The 23,647-nt window shown below is 36.2% G+C and overlaps 1 protein-coding gene across 1 annotated transcript in view; it reads right to left on the reverse strand.

The window, feature by feature from the left end:
* Window positions 1-23,647, reverse strand: part of TBCD (tubulin folding cofactor D) — a 130,019-nt gene that overhangs the window by 27,075 nt on the left and 79,297 nt on the right. The window contains exons 20-30 of the mRNA XM_085298315.1: window positions 23,336-23,409; window positions 22,467-22,584; window positions 21,043-21,103; window positions 19,422-19,444; window positions 12,454-12,485; window positions 10,226-10,288; window positions 9,716-9,792; window positions 7,268-7,349; window positions 4,062-4,180; window positions 3,524-3,615; window positions 2,638-2,778 (exon numbers count right to left, since the gene is read on the reverse strand). Coding sequence (XP_085154441.1) covers window positions 2,638-2,778; window positions 3,524-3,615; window positions 4,062-4,180; window positions 7,268-7,349; window positions 9,716-9,792; window positions 10,226-10,288; window positions 12,454-12,485; window positions 19,422-19,444; window positions 21,043-21,103; window positions 22,467-22,584; window positions 23,336-23,409 — 882 coding nt within the window. The remainder of the gene's footprint in view (window positions 1-2,637; window positions 2,779-3,523; window positions 3,616-4,061; window positions 4,181-7,267; window positions 7,350-9,715; window positions 9,793-10,225; window positions 10,289-12,453; window positions 12,486-19,421; window positions 19,445-21,042; window positions 21,104-22,466; window positions 22,585-23,335; window positions 23,410-23,647) is intronic.

Here is a 23,647-nt window from a genome sequence, read left to right on the forward strand (position 1 = left end):
ATCACCTACTAGTCACTTGAACTGGTAAGGATAAGTAAGTGAAAGTCAAGGACCAGGAGGACAGAATTCTGAAACACTGAAATAACCAGAAACTTGAGCCTAAACGTGAGGTTCCCAAACTCGCACCCTGCATACTTGGCATCGTGTGTTATAACTGGATTTGCACAGAGATCAGCACGCTACGCATGGCTGCAGAAGCTGAATGGAGCAATTGCTTCAGAACCGGATTGTTTTGCTTGCAGCAGGGAGGAGGAAGCAAGTGACAGACTGCTTTGGCCACAAGGAAAAAAAAAAAGAAAAAAAAAAGCAAGAAGAGGCAAGGCACAGCTAACTTCTTGTCTATCATAGCTTCCCAAGTCAGCTGTTACCATGCAACCATCATCTGTAAGCTCTCCCAGCCTCGCTGTGGCCTCAGCAAACCTCATTTGGAGCCTTTGCTTCAGTATTCCTCTGTCCCCCTCCTCACCTGATGAGTCTCAGCTGCAAGCTACAACACAGTAGCTGCCACCCAACACTATTAAAAGGAAATGTTTCATGTTCAGAGTTGAAAACAGCAGATCATGCCTGAAATTTTTCCCAGAATGATACTTCATATGCTTTAAAGGACAAGGTTGAAATTGCACACCAAAGCTCTCCAGCTGTTCGGAAAGAGCTTCTTCAATCAACTGGGAAATTAAGGAAATCTTTCCAACCAATGAAATAATTCCGTAACAGTATTTTTCAGCCCTCCCTTTCCTGCCTGGAATGTAATACATACATGACCAGGTATTATTTCTAAATAATCAACAGGTGGTTAATTTACAATCATGCATATGCATCTCCAAACCCTTAGATGCTTCATATAGCTGCCACACAGGCATGTGTTTCTGCACTAGCTTTAATCTGGCTAATGGAGACACTAGCCAAAATGTGATGGCTTAGATTTGAGTACAGAAGGAGCCTAAGTTCACCATAATGTAGTCTTACATCGCAGTCCCTGCCGCCGCATCTTTGCCATTATTATTTACTGCCCGCACAAAGTACAGCGACACTATTTGAGCACTGCTTCCCCGTGATGCAGCCATCTAATTGCTACAGATTCCAGTTTCGCAGATGTGCTAGAAACCACTACTCCCATGCTGAGCTTGTCTTTTGGAGGTCTAGTGTTTACTCAGAAAAAAGAAAATGGAACATCAGAGAAACAGAGTTCATACATCAACTACGTATCACCACACAATCACTACTCCATACAAATAGGACTCACTATACTGCTAAAAAGGTTGATACCACACATACGTAGAACCATCTCTACAAGCAACACATATTCACTTATTATCAAATTAAAATAAAGGATTAAGACAATAAAATTAAGAAGATTTTGTCAAAAAAAAATGCATTTTACTCATAATCAGCTTCCAACAAGTAACAGATAAAGAAAAATTAGGTCATCACATTCATTTATTTCATATATAGCTTCTCTATTCAAATATTATCATTCTGATCCTTCTACATAGCAGCAAAGGCCTTCAATACTGGAAATCAGCAGATGTCAGATTTATTCCTGAATTCTGTTAATTTATTATTAATGAATATTACTTTAGGCCAGGCATACTTGCGCTCATAAATACATGCAGAAATGCAATCTGACAACAGAGCTTGCCTGTTTGCTTAGTATGCCCTCATCCTCCAAGATCCGCAATTTACCCAGTTTTCTCACCCAGTAACTACCTTCTGGCATTCTGCTGGATGAAGTGAATAACATGAAACCTTCATGGCTGTTCTGCCTACCACCTTCAAAGATGGCGGGAATTTCCAATCAGTAAGTGATGTTACATCTCCAATTACAGCTTCCTTTGAAATTAAACACAAACTCAAAGGAGGACAAAGGCCTTTAGAGTGCCTTGGCCATCAATTCAGAGATTGCATTTCCAGTTCCACGTTACTGAAAGAATACAGGACGTTCTGATTAATGTAGTCTTATATATAGGGAATCCTCTTTATATTTTAAGGAAATTATGAATATTGAAGCGCATTGCAAAACTATGATTGCTACATACTTGTAATAATCTTGTATCTATTACTCTAGATGTAGTAATAATAGATATATTTCTACAGACTTATAATTTACTTACTATTGTAATACAATAACTGAAATCATTGAACCCAAAAACTCACAAAAGAGTCAATAAAGTTACTGTACAATTTTTAAAACATTCATCTGTCTCAGTTAAAGAGCAGTCACTAGCAAATTATGCAAGTGCTCCCTCTCCTGGCAAAACAAAAAGAAAATATAAGAGCTCAGTAAGTAGGAACAAACTTTTTATTTCAAAGAAACTAGAAGTAATGGTTTAAATCACTAAACTTTTCATGACTAGATTTATTCCTGATATTCATTAGGAGAAAAGAATGATATCCACCCATCAGAATAAGGCTGAACTTTATTGTAAAACACGATAGACCACATCTTTCTTCTAAGGCAAGGCACAAATTCTTGTCAGCTTTTCCCTTCCCTTTCCACGCCAGCTATGTTCAGTCCTGCAAAAGCCTGGAGTCATCTATTCATTTCTAACAGTGTTTGAAAAGAGATCAGTTTTTCATTAGACATCAAAAATAGGAGCTAAACTTAGCACATAAGTCTCCAATTGCAAGGCATCTTACCATCCTCCAACATCTCCTCGGCTGTCTGTGGTATAGTCAGTCACACCACTAAGTAGTGTAGCATAAATCTGATTAACATTATCTTTGCAGACATATTCTTCCTGGGATCCCTCTCCCTTCACACCTACTGTCTGGCAAACCCTTTAGAAAGAGAAATTGGAGAGGGGAGAGAAAAGATAATGCTAACAAGGAGAGACTAAGATCATAACTTTTTTGTTGTTGTTGCTTAACAAACTTTATCGGGCATATAGTATTCTAAAAGTCTAAAAGTCTACAGTATCTGCCATAAAGTGTACAGCATATTCCAGAGACTACTGCATTACATTATCCAGATTTCTTATCCGTGTTCCATCTGTAAAGAAACACTGTCAAGGCTTGAAATGAATATGAATTTCATATTAACCATCTTCTTGTTGTGAGACAATGTTAAAACGGGAAGGAATGACTTTTCTGCATTATAACAATTTAAGAGCATAGATACTATTATACTCTTAACAGTAACTGCATTGTGGCATGGCAATACTGAAAATATTCCTGTATAATTTTTTAAACAAGTTCAACCTTCTCATCAGATTAGGAAAGTAAAAAAAAAAAAAAAAAAGTATATTCATCCTCCTTCATATATGCTTAACTGAGCTCATGAGAAAGGTGAATTTTCAAACATACTCTAAGTGTTCATTTAACTGTTAAAAGAAAAATAATGCTCAGAACCAAAGACATATTGAATAATAGAGATGCACACAGTCCTGCACTAAAACCGTGTAGGTCATACTGCGACTGCCGTTAGGAAGCATGCTCCCAGCTCACACTATAAAGCAGCAAGAATACTAGAAAATATCTAGAGAAAGAATTAAAAATCAGACAAAAATAAAGATGACAGACATACTTTGCAATTGCTATTAGGGCATCTCTTCTGGCTTCTGCAAAGCTCGTGTCTGCATGGGAAATTACAGTAACCTTTTTCAAACCTTCCAAAACCTGAAAAAATACAAAAATTGGATATTTAAAACTAATATAACATTTACGATAAACTCCTGCTAAATTTAGGTACAGTATAAAAATACGATGAAACACATATGAGAACCAAGCAGTCAAACAGTGGTCGTTTCCTCACCCTCACCTGTCAATATGCCTCACTTTTTCTCTTGAACAAAGCTTCCATACCGAGGGGAACAGCTACACACTGTTGTTATTCAATCTCTGGCTTTTCCAAAAAGATTACTAAAGTAAAACTCAATTTTAATTATCTGAATCTACAATGAGCTAAACTCATGATGACCTTCTGGAGTTACTGTACATCACAATCCAAAACCCCTTCACAAAGACCTTTAGTTATGGTCATTATTATTTGTTTGATTATGATCTTAGGTTTCATTCAAAATACCTGATACCCTCTTCTCATTACAATGATYGTATTTTCTCACCTGTTGGAGCCTGCCCTTTAGCAGAAATCTTGGAAGGGACCCAAGAGCTAGTGAAAAGCCACAACGAATCATTTGCTCTGTGTTTTGAAGTTCTGAAATATACTGTGTCACCAGCTCATCTAGAAAAAATACAGTTGCAGATTGAAAAGCAGCCACCACATCATTATTACATAATTCGCTAACCAAAAAGAAAAAAAATACACAAACAGAAAAGCTACAGAATGTTATGATTCATTAAGCTAAAATACAGAATGCCTGAAATACCAATCATTGAGAAAAGAATAAAAAACATAAAATACTCCTGGTTCCATAAATGAATTCTCATTTTCTCAGTGCAAGCTTGGATTTTTAGACAGACTAACCCTAGTCTATCAGAAAGAGAAAATACAAAATTCTCAGCCTTAAAAATGCTATCATTTTTAAAAGACCAAACAGTAAGTCTAGGCATGAATTTCAGTGCAAACACAGGCAAACAAATGCTCTCATATTTGCAGGTCACTAGGTCCTATATAATGAGACAAGTTAGGAGAGAAACGCCTCTGGATTCGTGAGGGTCAGTTATTCAACCTGTTTCTTCCCCCTCAGAAATCTTAATTAGACTGAGGATTTACATACAGACACATGCACACACACACACACAAATCATACCTAAGCAATGAGATCAGTTCATGTTACTTTTCATAGAGAGACAAGTATAAAGTTGTGCTTTTTACAGAAGGCAGTTCAAAAAGTACTATTCTTTATATAAACATTATATACTATTTCTGAGCGTCTATCGTACGCTCAGATCCTCTGAATTGCTACATGACAAAACAGGGACAATGGCTCTAGGAACAGCAGCACAGGCGAAAGGAACACGAAGCAACTGAACTGTGCAAGTAGAAAAAAGGAAGATCAAGAATGGGCCAATGCAATATTAAGAACAAAATGAGGTTGAATTAAAAAAAATTAAGAGTCGGGAATCTTTTTATCTCCGTATTTCTACTGCCTTTTGTTCAAACTTAGAGGAATACTATGAAACACTAAGAGGAAAGAAGCTTTGTGTGTCAAAAGTATATTCCTTACTTTATCACAGACTTAACAGATGATTCTTCATTTACCAGATTTTTCAGCTACTGTACTAAAACCTTAAATGCACAAAAATCCAGAGAAACTTGTAATAACTAAGATAACTGCAGTAAACACAACTCCAGAGCAAAAAAGGAAAAGGTTATCTTAATAACTAGCTTTACTAAATATGTACTTTTTAATCCTTAAAAGGAACAAAGGAATCAGAGAGACTATGAAGGTTATGTAATTGTGCCACTGCTTACTGTCATCTAAGATTTACACAATTAAGTAATATTTGCTAGAGGAAGAAAGATTAGTTACTGTAAGAAACTACACTTTAACCATAATTCATGACTTTCTTTTTTTTTTTAATCCCTATGCAATCAACAGGCCTCAACTAGTTCCTCAGACGTCAGAGAACTAGTATCTTGTCCAGAGTTTAGCAATACCTTCATACAACCACATCTGTTATTTAGAAACTTCCAAACCACTGGAGCGCAAGATAGAGTCTTGAGGCCACGGAAAGATGCAGCACTTGCTCAGACAGCATGGTGATCTTAGACAGTAAGACCGCTGCAGTGTTTCCATAATTGATGGAAGCTTAAGATTGAAATTCCAGAAAAATGTCAGAAATTTGAGACGTGATAGTGAGTAAACAAGCAGTTCAAATGATAACTGCTTATTAATTACGCTACCTGGGGTAATGCAAATGTTTCCTGTAGCCTATGAAGCCTACAGTATTAATTCAACACAATCAGAAAGAATATTAGAAGAAAGTCATCAAAAATCAAAGTGGAAGAAAGAAGAACAGAGGCAAACGAAGTGATTTGACAGAACTGCAGCCCAATGTGGACATATTCAGAATTCTGAATCATTAAATTATTTTTGTTTTGTGTTTTCATTTTGATGTACCAGAATATTTTATCAAAAACTTGGGGTGTTTAAGATTTGTTTTGATTGTGTTAGATTATGATTAACCGTGTTTTTCTAAATAAGTCAGTTAAAATTGAGAGGACTATGGCACCTGTACGTTCACTGAATCTCTTGTGCAATATAAATTTCACACATACGTGCACACATCAGACATAATGGGGATGTTTTTCAGCAGTAGATTTCAAACCTATAACATAAATTTTATTGGTCATGAAATATAGGGCTTTTACTGGTGCAGAGACAAAAATACTCCTTTTTTTTTTTCTTTTAAAAGGTGTTGGTATTTATGGTGGAATTTTTATTTGGAAGAGGCTTTAGAAAATTAAAAACCCAAATAAAGCTGACTAGAGATTTTTAGAACAGAAAATTATCCAACTCATTATTACACTATCCAAATCATATCAGTAAATCTCATGAAAAAAAGTTGCCTGTATATTTATGTCCCTAGACCATCATGGTTGTATGGCTACAGTCTAATTCCTTCCATCACAAGTCAGGTGAAAAGTTAACCTGTAATCCAAGATAAAGCTAGGCCTCATAGGCATCTAAAGGAGTCAGCATCAAAACAGACGCATCTATCTAGCTCATGTTACTGCAATATATCCTCTCTACCTCTTGGTTTTGACACCTGGCCGAGTCTTCTGCTCCACTCCTCATTTATAGAAGCTTGAAATGTCATGCTTACATACAATATGTCCCATTAATCTTTCAACTCCCTACTGCTGGTCTTCTTTCTTTGACTTTATTAGACATTAAGCAATATAAGAACTTAAATATTTTTCATCTTAAAATATTTAATTTACGTAATCCTGTAATCTGTCTCTGATGGATACTATACAATCTGGTAATTGAAAGAAAGCAAAGTACAAGAAAGCCAGTATAAAACAGATATTAATTCATCTGCCCCTAAGTTTAACTCTACTCTTTTAACACTGATGTAAATCCAGTTGATGAGTCTTCATAACTAAATTTACAAGAACTCTCTGTATCCTTGCTATCTTTCAGATATCCCTCACCTGTCAATCTTCAGGTCAACCATGATCTCTGGCATACAGATCTACAGTCTCTTTAAATATTGCATGAAAGTCTCTCACTTCATTAAAATTTAGAATTTACCACCAGCACATGTGCTTTGTTCAGTGATATCCGTGTTTCTCTCGTCCCCATTCTATCCCCCATACTGCAGGTTAGGTCCAGCCCATGACTCAAACATGAATCATTACCTTGTAGAGCTGGATCAGCTTCTCCCTGCTCATTGATGTAATATTCATTACACAGTGCAGCCAGCGCGGCAACTGCAGAATCCTAAAAGAAAGGCAAAACTATGAACTTGGCATATTTTCTGAGATCATACTTCATGGCAACTGTGCTCAGAGTTGGGAACAACAAAAAGGTTAAGAAAAAAAAGAGGGTTTTCTTAACCATTCTCTTCATCAATTTTTTCCTAATACTGATTTAAGAAAGGTTGAACAGAAAGCCTACCTAAGAACAAAACAGATTCTACTCTTATTCTTTAAAAAGTACAAATAACCAAATTAATATTTAAGGCATTACTAATAACTTATCAGCTGTACTCTCAGTTTAACTGAAAGATGTCCAGGATGACATTGGATTATGAAATACAGAAGTCATTATTTCATTTTCAGTATACTGATACCAGTCACAAAACAAAAAATAAATTGCATTTTTCCAGCAAGCTATGTAAAACAAACACAGAAGAAATGCATGGACTGAAAGTTATGAACAAAACCCCAAAACATCCAGCATCACAGTACTAGTGTCTCAGTCCTGATCAGTTTAGAGAAGAATCAACGGCTGTCTGATATTCCTGAACCTCCTAATCTTTAGACTGGTTTCTGTCACCAGTCTAGAGCATAAAATAATACCATCTATTTCGGGAAGCATGTAACAAGTTTTCTGATAAAACTAATGATTGAATTATACTTTTCAGCTGATAATATAATGTTGACCAGACCTATAATAAGCTTGAAAGCACACAAAAAAAACCCTATGCCCTGTTCACTCCACATGAACAACGACACTTCTTAATCCTCATGTTCTTAGGGCACAAGAAATCTTAACTGATAACACAGGAGTCTGGTTCAGTATCTTAATTCTGCCCTCAAAGAGTTCTCAGACTACTTGTTCTCTATGCAAAATCAGAGACTTGAAAGAAAATCAGTATTCATTTAAATAACATTCTATCTACCATGGGCACTGTAGTAGCAAAACATATGGAATTATCTAAACGCTGTAGATTCTTCACTAAAGAGAATGGTTTTCACCTTAAATACATGAAGCTTTATTATATGAAAAGAGTTTACACTATGTCTGAAAAACAGGTCTTTTCAATGCCTCAAGCACTGCCTTTAAAATTTTCTCTCTCTAAAATAGATATGAATCAAGTGAGAATTGACATTTACTAAACTTATCTTGCTTATTAATGTTATCCAAACAGGTCAAAGTTCTCTAAAGTCTATAATTAATTTTCCTAAGCTACGTTTAGAAGTTACAGCTATATGAAATACAAACTCTTTGGACAAATCTCTAATAATCATGGATATTTCCAAGCGTTCAAATTTCAACTTTTAAGTGTTCCTCAGTACTTTGGATACATTCTTGTATTCTCCATCTCTGAAGGAAAGTTTTAAGAGATGGGCTACCAGATACTTACAATGGCTTTTTATCTTATGCTAAAAAGCAAACAAAATACAGCATATTATATTCAAATGGTCTCTGTGAGAGCTATAAGCTCTAACAGGGCAGGCAAAAATCATCTTTCTAGCTTGGGACAGACTTCAAGAGTGCAGAGTCACACTTACATGGTATTACTCAGGAAAACTAAGGCAAATAACTGGAGCTGTTGAGACCATGCACATAAATAACATGGAAAAGTATTCATAAGCGGATTTAATATTCCAAATTACAGTAGCTTGAGATCACAGTAAAAGGATTAAGCATTTGCCACAGATTTCAATGGAAAGATATTTAAGCACACTGTCATTGTAACTCTGATTCACACCAATTTTCTCACTGTTGCAGAGTAAATACACCTGCAATACATCAGGCCTGAGGGTATCATCCAGAGATTTTTTTTTAATTCTTCTCACAAAAATTCTCTTAAACCACTTAAACATTCAAAATCAACATACTTTATACACGTTACAAATACCTATACAATATTACACTAGACCTCCTTAATAATAAAATAATAATAAATAATAAAATAAAATAATAATAAAAATAATAAAAATTATTGGAATTACAGTACTATATCAGGCAAGTCAAAATTACAGACCAAAATATCAATATAACCATATGGGAGAGAGTGAGTGGTTTTCAGCTTCAAGCAACCACTGGCATTTACCACCGCCAGTCCCTTGCCAGAGCCAGTGACTGTCAGTTACTGTGTCCAAATACACGTACAAACATTACCTTGATGATATAAAATGTTTAAGTATTATACAAAAAGATCCATTTGAATTTTGGAAGATTCAAGGTTTTTAAAAAAGGGAAAAATAGAAAAAGAAAAAAAATCCTTCTTACCAATCTAAGCATTCAAAAATGAGACTCCATAGGAAAAAAAAACTATCAACAGAAACCAAAAATATTTCTAATTCTGTATACTCTGTATTTAATATGATTACATATAGAAGGAAGAAGTACTGTACCTTTATGTGCTGTCGTACAGTGCTTGAAATGAGAGGGAGACTTCTAAGACTGTCATTTATTAACCACTGCCAGCCACCTGAAATAGTGAGGAATAGGCTTGGTTTTATCTTTCTTACTTTCTAAGCTTTGTCATTCTCTCTTTTATTTTACAATGATGAGCAGTAACACATATTTACCTATTTCCTTTTTTTCCTCAAAACAAAGTCATGAATCTCAACCAGCACAGCTAATATGGTTCTATTTACACAGCACCTGTCCGAAAACACTGAGTCTGGCAATGCTGAAAACTTCACAGGATAAAAAAACCCCCAGCAGTTTAATAAGTTACTACAAAACAAATCTTCAAATAACATTACGATCTGCTTCAGTATTTGAGCATCTTTTTGACAGCTGTCAGACTATCCAACCTTGTTAACCTTTACTGTTTCTTTGAAAAACATAATTAGTTAATATTCTATCTTAATAAATAACTATTAAGATAATGGAAGGCTATTTAAAATATCACATACCGATTATTGGATCTCCTCTAAATGGCATTTTTGATAGTGACAGCTTTTCAATTAAAACGCAGACTGTAAGAAAATAAATTTGATAACTGGATAAATACAGAAAATGATAAGTTGCAGCAATTTTGAAGACAGATACATCAAACAATATTAGTATTAGTTTGAAACCAAAGAAAACATTGCAAATAGAAGTCCCAAAAAAGCAAAAGAAGAAATTAAAACACAATTACACTTGTAATTCTTATATCCAAAAAAGCTACCTGGCTGTAACTGTTCTCTGACATGAACTAGTCCCATCATCCATGCAAACCCTTTGGTCGGTGGTATTTCCCCCCCCCCAGAAAAGTGCACATGTACCCAGTGGTCATGCTTCTGTCCCTACACTAGTCTGTAAAAGGTGACGGTTTACAATCTCTGATACTGCAGCTTAGCCAATGTCAATGCTACAGCTACTAAGAAACTACTGCGGTATTTGCAAGATTTTCCTACTTCTTATCAGCATTTCTTGGACCTTCAAGGAGTGCCATCTGTTCACTGCACACAGTCAAGAGCTATGTAACTAGATGCAGCTTTATTTCATTTGATGCTCAGAAAATGTCTTTATTATTTTAAACTTACAATTTATAAATGAGTTCTAAGCTTATAAAGCACTTTCAGAATAGTTTTTTTGGAAGTGTTTCAAGGTTGTTTGGGGGAATAGATCTTAACATAATAAACACTGCAAACTTTCCCTATATTCTCCTATTCAATCTTGATTGAATGCTCTGATCAAATGAAAACTTAGCGTGGAGGGAATACGCTCTCTTTCACTTACTCATGACCAGTTCAAACAAAACACACACACACATCCTCGCTTTTTGATGGCTTCGCTGTTTGAGAAGGAAGTCAGAAGGGAGAGGCAGAGGACAGAACAAGCTACTCCACAACGCCATCTTTCTGTTTTCCTCTCCTCCCACAGCCTAATCTCCGAATCCTTCTCCAGGCTCTGTACACAGTTCCTTTTCTTCTTCATTTACAGTCAACTTACTGGCCTTCAAACCTACTCTTGAATTCAGTCCTCGCTATGGTAATGTCACACTGTCAAGCTCCCTGTGCTCCAGCTCGCAGTGCAATAGTCTATGCCAGCCTCTTCGTTCTGGTATTTCTTCACAGATGGTTAAGTACAACGTGACTAAAAACAAGTTTCTTAGGTTTCCTCCTTAGTTCCTTACGCTTCTTGTATGCTCTGTTGTGGTTGGGAACATTACCTTCATTAGACATGCACACAATTTGTGGAACCTACTCGGTTCTTCTCTTACTCTGCCTACACACCTGTAAAATGCTGTCATTTTTACTTCTCCAGTACTATGAAGCATTCAGCTGCTTAACAGCTAAAAAAGGAATGTGCAGTTGCCATTGCCTATTATTTCTGCCTACATTCCCATTTCACGTGTTTGTAAACTCGTTCAAAGATGGCAGACTCCTCCTTGCCAGCTCCCATGTGCCATTTGATCACCTTGTCATCTTGGTACTGAAATTCCTCTGCCCTCTAAGTTTGGATGACTTGCTTCACATCTGCAAAGTCAGTATCTAGCATCTCTTTCACTCCATGCTCAGCACTTCCTTTATTGAACCCGCAAGCAGGAAGCTAAAGTCATCATSATTTCCTTATTCAGCCAGCCTACATACTACTTCTCCTTTTGATTCCCCTTTCTTCTTGTAGTGCTTCTCTTTGTAATGATCTTCTAAAACCAGATGAACAACCCATCATCCTTTTGGTCATGCATCTCCCTCCACAAACAATTACCACTGATTACACAGCCTTAATTCTTCAACTTGTGCATATGTGCATAAGGATAAAATCACTATTTATATGATCAGGTCTGTCTTAGCAGATAGATTGTATCTCTTCTGGAGAGGAACTAGAGTAAATCAATGAAGAAGGCCAATTCAACTCTAATGAAAGCTCATTCTGAGCACTAAATGAAGGAAAGAACATGTGACATAAAAAACAAGAACTATTTGCAAATGCTAACGCAAGCTAGGTAGATTGCAACTGAGCTGGCAACCAACATCCTAGCATTCCTGACTTTTGTGTAGCTTTCAAACTTTGTATTCTTTTAATTACTGTGCATATACTCTATTCATGCATTCAATACAATGTATTCAAAACAAACTAAAAAAAAAAAAGCAAACAGAGCAATTCATTACGGCAGGCATTGTTGCTTTCATACCACAGTTGTGCTACTCACCTGCTGGTCTCATTAGTTCTCCACCTAAACCCCTGCAAAGCAGAAACAGAGCTTTCAGAGAATAAGCTACCACATGCAATCCGAGTGGATTGCCTACTGGGGAAAAAGACCTAAACATTTTAAAATTAAAGCAGACCACAGAAGATAGTCAATGCCTTTGGTTTTGTATTTGACCAATGCTAAAATACTTACCCTTAAATCAACTTTTCTATTGACTTTAGCAAGACCTTTCCAGTCCTTTAACTTTCTTCTTCCAAAGAATGCAGACCCAATCTTTCTAATATTTATGTGAAAAATAAAAGACCATCAAGTCCATTCTTGCTTTCATTTGTCCTGCTTTAGAAGCACCCCAGATGCAATGTCTTAAAAAAATCTTCATGACTGTGATGTTTAATGGAAACTTGRCTTACCAGGTCTCATTTTCACATATGAGAACTGGTTTATTTTTCTGGTGAAGCTCCCCAACCTTGTCCTTTTACCTTCTCCTCTCTTGTTAGGAGAGGATGATGAATACCACCTGAGGATATTTGGTATTCATCAGCACAAGGAAAGGAGTGAAAAGTGCCAACACATCAGAACAGGGACAAAAACAAGTGGCTTAAGATAGTAAAGACCTTCCTGAAATGAATGTGCATTACACAGAAACGATCTCAACAGCTCCAGCCCAGAATCCTCTTTGAATACAGAGCTGGCGCCACAGAGCATTAGGAGGAAGCAGCTTGAACTGGGCAGGACACAGGGAGAAGGACCTTGGAAATTACAGGGCCTGTTTGCCTTCCTTATCCTCTCATGTCTCTGGGCAGAGAGAGGTCTTCTTAGCAACGTCCACCGGTGCTCGGGACATCGCCAGGGTGCACTGGGTGCTGCTTGGGGTGTTCTGCTCAATGTCACCCTCCACTGGCATTAACTTTCCCACTTCTGAACCTTTGACCCCTGCCCTTCCTTTGGGTATTTCCTCCCTCAGCTCCTTACTCCTGTCTCCCTTCACTTCTGCTGGAACATTTCCTCCCTAAGGTGTGCCAAACCCTGATTGACCTGTTTGTATGGCCAGGTTCTGGCAGAAACTCCCAGCTACAAGGAGGAACAACAAAGGCTTTTTTGTTTATATGCTTGGGGCTTTTTAAACCTTTCCTTCTCTCCTTCCCCACAGTCAAATTAGTAGTTGCGCTCACAGGGTGAAGTTAGTAAACCTCACAACTCTGAGAACTTGGTTCTCCAATTTATCCTTTTGCATGAGCTTCAAAAGCCTAAACATTTTAAACAAGCTTTTCCTTCCATACAAGTAGGTGCCTCCTCTTACACACACTGGGTTTTTGGCTTCCCAAGGTTTTCACTATTAACACAGATGTCAGCTCCACTATATTCTGCCATGGATCAGCAGCTCCTCTAACTGGGAAACTTTAGCTTTTGACAGTCACTGTATTAAGCTGTGCAATAATTGACATCCACAGTTCCTCGTCATAAGAAGTAAGCACAGATTCCACATCCTTGTGCTGATAAGCAATTTGTATCATCTGCCTCACCTTCCTGCCAGCTTGCCTGCTCTCCAGTTTCTAAAAATTTAAATTAGAAAACAAAGAAGTGATGCAAGAAGTCGAGACACTGGCAAAAATAGACAAGTCATGTGGCAAGGCTTGCTTCCTCCTCAACATTTCTTTCATTTTGTCCTCAYTCATTTCTTGCCTTTCCTCTGTTGTCTTATTGTAAATGAGTTTAAAATAATGACCTCGCGAATCTGTTTGGTGTCCAGACTCTGCTGATGCAAGGGCTCAGATATGGACTTCTGTTCAAACTACAAAGCCAGAACTGAGTCATAAAGGCTTCTCTTCTCCACTGCTTCACGCTGCCAATAAGGAAGTCAGGCCACTTAAAGCTACTCTTATGTTAATAATTTGACAGCTATCCCCTCCTTTGGCAGTACATCAACTCAAATTAATTTCAGAGTTTAGAGCTGCTCTCCAGACTGTTGTCCCAGTGCAAGAATGAAGACTGGTGACAGTGGTTTGCACAGTAAGATTTCTACGTAATGTTAAAAGTGTAATAAGTCTTTCTTTCAACGCACTGTGATACTGTGTATTCTTACTCTACAAACCTTTTCAGGTTAGCTCTTGCCTAGGTATCACAGTATGTTTGTTGATATAACACAATTTTTTCCCCTTTCTACAGCGCATACATATTTCAATTGTAAGAACTGAAAATTGTATCATAGCTCTTGATCTTTCCTCAGTCTATGTTTAGTTTCTCAAACACGATGCACATCTTTCTATCAACTTCATCTCGCTCTGCTGTATTTCTCTAAATTAAAAGATACGGATCTACCTAATTCAGAGATTCTGAATTTTGCTGTACAGTCAGAATTCTCACTTTTTTCTTCCAAAGACATATCCACAGGTTACATCACATTCTCAGATGTACCTATTTCAAAGGTTAATTACTAATTCAATCTGCAAATCGACTGATGCAGTGCCCAGGTTCCAGTAGCTCCTAGCTCTCCTCTCTGTGTGCACTTCTGCAGCAATGCTCTCTTCTCTTAGCAGCTTCTTAGGATGAGTTACTCTTATTTGTGGAAGATACAATTAGCATACATAAACCACTGCAGAACAGATCGATTACAATGGCAGAACTAAGAATATGAGCATCGATTTTGAAATTATGTAGGCCTGAATTAGAAGCAGCTACAGCGCTGTCTTCAGTTCATGTAAGAGTTCAAGGTACTTTCATAGTTTTTTTGTTTGGTTGGTATTTTTATTTCAATTCTGATTTTTGGAAGATGTGCAGAGTTCATCTTTAAGATTATAAAAATTACATCCATTGAAGCAGTTTAAAATTGAATAACATCCATGTTTTCACAAACATCTGAATAGCGAAGTTAAAACTACTGGAATATCCAAAAAGATTCAATGGCATATATTCACCTTCAAGAAAACTAAGAACACTGGCTGAAGAAGTTATCATCTCCATATGCACAGTAACCAAATAGTTTCCGTGGGAACTTTTGACCCACATTGAATCGGACTATCTTAAAGKGCTGGTTTATACACCAGAAGGCTTTGTAGTAGAAAGTAGAAAATGGCTTAATCGCGAGGGACACAGAGGTGGCCAAAATACTTTTGAGCAAAGACAGAAAAAGCTGTGGATTTAATAAAGCTGTTAGGGTCATTCCTTAAAGATGCAGAGAACAAACAATGCTAAGCGGACAAGGAGCTATTATTCACAGCCACAGTTCACATGCAGGCCTTGCACATTTTTTATTATATTTTACCAAGAGAAGACTACAAGTAAACTGTGGGTCCTATGGAGGTAAGTGACTCAATAGTGACTTCAATAGCAACAGAATTTCACCTTAAAGATCTTTCAGGTACATGAAAATATACCACAAAGCATTACTTTGGAATAAAGCTGAGCGATGCCTCATTCACAAAACTGTAGTAAAGGCTTCATAGTAATCTCTTTATAAATCATCTTCCTTCCCCAACCCAAAAGATTTCAGTACTCTGTTCAAACCTTTAAAGTTGCTGTAAATATAAAATACAGCACCACCATCCAAATGTCAGTTAAAAAAAAAAAGACAAAAAATCACAAAACTGACAGCTGTATGATATTCAGAGCAAATTCTTTAGAACATATTTCAGCAGAGATCACCAGTGTTACTGGATGCAAATACTAATTTTCATTTGGAAAAACCGTGAAGATGGACTTGTTGCAAGGCTGGAATTATTAGCTGATCAAGTTTACAGGCCTAAAAAATTCTCTTACCTAGGGGACTGCCAGGAAACACATTTGCCCTGAAACCATTAAGATTTGTTGCAACCTTAAAGGTCTTTGAAATGAGACAAGCTTACTCTTTGCCTAGTACCTACACAGGCTGCCTTACTCTTTTGGAAAAGTTGAAACTCAGAAGACGACAGTCCAATTTAAATTTGCTACTGTACTACAAATATAAAATTGCTCTTCACATAGCTGACCATGTATTACATGCAGCCAGTCTCTCCATACATTACAAGAATGAGATTAGAGCAAAACTCAGCGTGCAGCACATTGCACCATCACCATCAGGTGTGGGAGCTGCCAAAAACCACCGTGATTCTTTCATATTAAGCTCTGATGGGAACCCTGAAGTCCCAAATGCAGAAGCACAATGCAACTATCTGGAAAAAGCATTGCATTTCTATCTGCAGTGCTTTCATATCTATCCCTAAATATTTTCATTAGCCTATTCCACATATTAAGACCTATATTACCAGATTCAGGACTACAAGAAAGGAGAAACAAAGTTCTGAATCTCTATTTAGCTGAATATTCTCTGAAGAATCTTCTATCAGATAATGCATTTTAAAGAATGTTAAGAGAACTACTATTAAAAACTGGTACACTATCTTAAATGTATTACAGAAATATAACTACTACAAAAAAAAAAAAAAAAAACAGATACCAACTGCACTGCTTTAGTGGAAGCACAGCATAAATCAGGCTGACCACTGTCACTGTGTTCAAATCTGCCTGATTTCTTATCCCAAGTAAGACAGCTCATGGCAACAGATGCCACATGTGTTTTGTCTTAAGTTTTTATATATAAAAGTAATGTTTAAAGTAGATAAAAAATAGCTCAATTTTTATAATTCTGTAAAATTCTGCAGAAAGAATAATGGCCAAATACTCTGTGCAAGTGGCACAGCTTTACTGACTTATAATTAGTGACCAGTTAATATAGAAAATCAGGCCCTCATTACAACATTCAGCTACAAGTGCACATGCAAATGGTTCAGCAAACCAGCTCCTCAAGACAAACTAGTTGTCCAGCATGTCAGAATCAGAACTAATGAAAGGAAGTACATGTTGGATGTGCCTGGACTTGCGTGCTCCTTTTCTCAGCACCCAGAAGACAGAAAACTACTAACTTTTTTTAAAAACTGTCAGGAGTCTCTACGATTAGCATAGACAAATTTGATTGCTGGAAATATACCCAAAACTGAGAGACTGCAACTCAACACTTTGACTGCATACTGCCTAAAGGATAATTCACATCCATCACTCAAAATAAGGTTAAAGATAGATGAACGGGAGCTGCTACACAAAGCAAGATAGTTAAATGAAGGTCTCCACTAAAGCATTTTCCCTTTTGATTTTATGTACTTAGTTATTTAAAGGAATCCTAAGAGTTTCACAACTAAGAAGTTCACAGCTTAAAAATTATAAATTAAGATTTCTAAAAAAAAAAGAAAAATCACAGAATTTTTCTACTTTACTTCCACTTCCCTTTCTAGAGGCCAAGCAATTTACGAAAAGAGCTTGATCAACATATTAAAATCCATTTGCTTCAGAAAAAAGATAGCTATTTTGTTGCCAGAAGTGAAAGCAAAATATCTAATAAACCTTTGAGATACATGGCCAGAAGCCTTTTTATTTCAGTAGTTAGAAAAAAAATAGAACACACAGATTTTCAACACTCCTATAAGATGTTGTTAGACTGAACATTCCCGGTAGCAATTTCTCAAATGGAAATCTTTGGAATATTATGTGCAATAATTACTCATCATGAAACAAGTCTGGCTTGTTTCACTAAGTGCTTGCCCAGCAATACTCAAATTGTAGGCTTGTTTTTATAACCTAGTTTATTTTTCCTGTCCAATTTTAAAGTATTTATGCATATCAACATTTTAAAATAATAATTAGAGTAGACACCTCTGTCTCAGTGTAAGTATTAAATACCACTGAATCAGTTTTGCTTGGAGTTGAAGTTGAAGTCTTATCTAGGACGAAAACAATTCTGTAGGCATCTTATAAATACCATTAAGTGCACGAAGTGCACATTACAACAAAAACAAATTACACCCCAGCTCCACCCTGACATTAAAGAATTTATGGGAGCCAAGACAGCCACCCACAAAGACACTAATATACAATATCAGCATTAAAACCATGTATCAGTAGAAGCTAACTTTCAAACTGAAGTTCTATATCAGCAGGTACAATTCCTGAAAACCCTGGAATTTTTTTCAAAAGGCTTCAGGATACAAAAACTCACATAAAAATTTTTGAAGAATAATTAAAAATTAACAAAACACTCTAAGATTGTACTGCTAGGCAATGTGCAAAGAAGTCAACCAGATAACTACCTAAAAGCCCTAACAGTTGGTCAATTAGAGAAAAAACACTCATGCACATACATAGTCGTTTAGGAATACAAGTCAGTAATTATGCTTTGATTTCCTTAAATTTAGGAACAAACCCTGCAGTCACATACCAGTTTTAATTCACATTTACTGAACAGTTACCCAAGGCAAGCTCCCTTTATTTCCTGGAAGCTTCAATAAACAGAAAATGAATAACAACTCAGGAAAAGCTCATTTACATTTTCTTTGGTTGTAGAATTGAAAAACTGTACTGAACTACTTGTAATACTTCTGGCCTAATCATTACAAAGGATGAAGAAAGTAATTATATCATTTAGCTAGAAGCTCTTTTTTTCTTTTTTTTTTTTCTTTTTTCTTTTCTCTCTCTCTCTCTTTTTAATTTTTGGACCCACTAACTTATTACAGATCATTTCTTTAGACCAATCTGAACCATACAACTACTACAGTACAAGTGAATAATGGAAAAGAAATTCATGGCATGTTACTCAAGTTATGGATTAGCCAGTATATTCTATTTCAAATTTATTCCTTTCTTTAACTGTTTCTATCACAATACTGAGATCAGTATTTATCATTTTCTTATTAATCTAACGTGCCTGTTAGTCCCACTCTCTAAACGCCACAACCACTCTCAGACAACATCAGTTTCTGCACTAGACGGGCAAAGCCAAAGGAACGCATGTGCTTCCACTGTGATGGTCTGTGCAAGACTGGAAGTCTATGGTAGGCTTAACTAATTTGTACAGACCAAGAACTCCCCAGATGCCTACTGCTTTCATTACTTCTACCAGATTCTTTCCATTTGGAAAGGAATTTTTGAGTCCGTTTCCTTACCTGTACAACTGACGACCACAAAGCTGTAAAAACAAAACAAAACAAAACACGAAAAACTAAAATTATTTTTTTTTTTTCATTTTCCTCCTCACATACAATGTTTATATACTCTGTGCTATTCAGCAAACAGGATTACTTTAAAAATAGTAAAATTTCTCAAAGGAGAAAACTTTTTAAATAGTACACTTTTCTGTTAATCAATTACTTCCAATAAAATATAAAAACTCTATATATCCATTTGGATTTTATCCTCAAAGCACACTATACAACACATTCATAATGCAGTCATTTTCTTTATTCTAAAGCCTAACTGTTCCTGCATGTACACTAGAAGCTAGTTCTGCTTTTTAAAATACATTTGCTTTCCCTAGTTGACCTTCTTTAAAAGATAATAAACTGCATGAATTGAGAACTGAAAAAAAAACAGTTAGCTACAGACTAAATGGAAAAAACATCAACAAAAGTTCAAATGTGACTGAACAACACTACCTCATTACGGTATACCATCTTTAAAATCACAGATTATAGAAATTCACTATAGTAAACACTGCAAAAAGATTTTCTTTAAAAAAGAGTTTACATCAAAACTTTGCAAATTATATAGAAAATAGCAGAAACTGGACGGGATCATAAGAAATTAGAGTAACTGTAACAGTACAGATACTGCTGATCAAGCTTTTGGACTTTACAACATAAAGAAATTTAAACAAGGATAAAGACGCTTTTTCAACTTGTAGCAGCACCTTTTACCTGCGCAGAGAATTAAACAAGAACATACACACTTTCAAACACAGTGGGTGAACGGAGAAGCATTAGCTAAACAGAAATGGGTTTGAGGGACCACAGGTACTACATAAAATGAGTAAGAGTCTCAACACAGAAGTAAAATCTATTCAATATGGTGAAGAAACAGGAGCCAGAAGAAAAAGGAAATAAATAAATGAATAAAACATAGGATGACTTGATTAGAATGACAAGTCAGGCAAAATAATCTCTATAGAAGCATTTCAAATTGCTAAGAGCAAGACAAGACTCCATTTCTCCTGCCTAGAGAGAAAGAGAATGCATTAATTGAAAGACACAGTATGAAATTAAAGCTCTATAAACAGGTAAATTATGGATGCAAGGATTTAGCAATGGGATCACACTAAAAGAAGAAAAAAAGAGTAGAAAGGACAGAGGGTGAAGGGACTCCACAGGAGCTCTTTCTTGAACCTGGTCACTTTAAGATAATAACCACACATCTATCTGCAAGGCCAATACATGCTTATGTATGTGCAGAAAGAAAGAAGAAAAAGAAGGGACAACCAAAAATAATTAAAAAAAACATGCAATACTTCAGAGGTGTAAGAGACAGCATCAGAGACAGTGGCTTAGCTAAGAAGCTGCAGAACAGAAAAGGCACAAATACAAACCTAGAGAGGAGTAAGACCCATGGTCAAGGACATGTATCAGACATTCTGCTGCAGTGTGCGAACAAATCCGTATTTGTAAGATTGTCTACCTTTTGGGGCGGGGGGAAGGAGGACGGTGGGAAATAACAACGCTACTAACTGTAAATGCCTTTTTAAAAATAATACAGCATACCAAGCTACATAATATATTTACACTTGATACAAACCTCTTGATGGATTTGCTTAAGTCCCTTCAGTGATTTGTCATTGAAATAGTGTGTAATAGATCTGTAAAGGTATGCAAAATTTGTTAGACCAGTTTCCTAATAATTTTCTACAATTCCTACACGTAGTTTTTCTCCATTAATTTATTGTACTTTCAAACAGAAAAATAGCTATTTGACTCCAGATTATTCTCAATAGAAATACGCAACATTTAATTTTTAAAAGTTCAGAAAACATAACACCAACAAGTTTTCTCCATAGTATCTAGCAAAAAGAAAAACACAAATTCTTTTGATAGACACTGCTGGTAAACACATTTCCTATTTCTGATTAATGAAAGACAAAAATCAGTATGTGCATGTGATATCTATTATTTGAATTCACCTCCATACTTTCAACTTGCATGAGAAATGACAAAACTAAATTTGATGTGACCATTTCAGAATTTTTTGAGCAACTGCATTAGAATGTTCTCCAAAGTAAAACAAAACAAGGCTACTCAGGGAGTAGCCTTCCAAGTTTTAGAAGAAAAATGACCCTGTTAAGTCTGATTTTTTAAAAATTGATTTGTTTAGTGCGTGTATATAAACAATATATATATCTGTATGTGCGTAGCTATATATGTATGTATGTAAATATACAGAGAGAATCCTGCTGAACTTTTTTTTTTAACTGTCAGTGAAGGTTGCACTCTAGGATCTCACTTTCCACTGCCTTGCCCCTAAACAGCTACTCACCTCTATGCATATCAGGCCAGTATGGAATTCTACTGCTAATTTAACCTTCAAATTCTAATTTAGTAATAAGGATTTTCAACTATTTTTCACAGATGTAAGGATCACTCACAAGGAGCAAGGGGCAAACAACTCATTTCTTTAACTGGAACATAAACAAAGATACTTCTAAATAATTTTGTCAATCACTCTGAATACATCACCCAAATGTAATACCTACATACATATATACACACATATACATATATACACACACACACACATCTATATATACAGGAAGACACCCATATATACATTTGTGTGTATATGTATTTGTACACACAAATATACATGCGTATAGATCTCTGGATCAGAATTCAACAGTATTAAATGCATCAGTCCAACCTCACAAGCTACACAAGGAACTGTTCCTCCTAGATTGATTGAGAAAGACTGTTCCCTCCCCAGAAAGACAGCATACTATTTGGGGCTTGAGTATGGCAGCAAATGACCTCACTTTCCTGATGACTCAAGTTGAGACCTGAAGCATGCAATATTACCAAGTAAAATTGGAAATGTTGGCACTGCTGATCAAAATCAAACAAAAATTCAATGGAAAAGAAGTTCAGTAAGATGGAGATTATATTAAGGAAGCTTTCAATAGATCACACATGGAAGGAAAACGTATAGTTGAGATAATCTTGCATTTATACCTGTTATTCTCTTCTGCTAGTTTACACAATGCATGGGCGATCTCAGCACAGGCAAGAATTGCCCCATGGCGTGTGTGCAGATCAGTGCCCACTGATAAAGGTAGCAGCCTTGGCAAAACTGGAAGAGATTAAACATATTTATTTTTTAAACAAACCATACTGACAGATCACACTTCTAAACGTAAACATGCCTGCCTAAAAACAAGAGAAAACCATTTTTAGAAAGTCAGCTTTCTCAATGTTACCTTAGAGGGATGTACAGCAGTAATATATCCACATCATCATCTGAAAACACAGTTTTAAAAATACAAGCAAATCCTGTCAAAACATACTAAATCAAAGCAAKATTTTTTTTTTGTTCTCACAAATAGTTCTCTGTTTGGAGTAAACAAAATAGCAGGCTTGCTAGCAGCTTGCTAATAGTGCTAATAGGATCTGAATTTATATTAGGAAACATTTGACTATCCACAGAACAGTCAAAAAGGAATTCTTCTGAAGATGTCAGACGCGACAAGACAAAACAGGTCCCCATCATTACCACATCAATGTCACATCAACCAAAGCCAGGAATCTGAGGGCTAGCATCACTGAATTGCTGCAACAGAATGACGCCCATTTATTCTTATCACACTCGGTAGGATCTAGTGTAGCAAGTTAACTATCAGTCCTCAGAGAAATACACGTGGTGCTATGTTTATCACATTGCACAAAATATGAACACTGCTAAAACTACCAATCTTGCTGCGTTGTTGGGTTGTGGGGGAGTCAATCATGKTGCACGTTTATGTCTTCTTTCTTAAAACACCTTCATAACCTAAGTTAGAATTCTTGATATGGCATGCTATGCAGAACATGTATTTGTCACCTACCCACATTCGCCATGTATTCAGGAGCCTGCGGAGTAAGGTTATGCAGAGCCTTAGTTGAAAGTTCTCGAATAACACTGAAAATGTAAAAAACATTTTTTGATTTTTCTGTTTAATAAATTTAGAATTATAGTAGAACAAATGTATTAAAAATATAACATCAGGAAAGGACTATTGTCCACAATGAGAATAAAGACCCCAGTATTATGAAAGAATACAGCATTCTCTGCCCATCCTGCCTCTCTCCCTCAAAAAAAAGCCAACAAAACCAAACAGGAGACCAAAGAGCCTATGCTTAGCTTTTGGCTATATGAA

The sequence above is a fragment of the Rhea americana genome, unplaced genomic scaffold, assembly GCF_003343005.1.
Source record: "Rhea americana isolate MKP2758 unplaced genomic scaffold, rheAme1 scaffold_138, whole genome shotgun sequence".
Taxonomy (NCBI): domain Eukaryota; kingdom Metazoa; phylum Chordata; class Aves; order Rheiformes; family Rheidae; genus Rhea; species Rhea americana.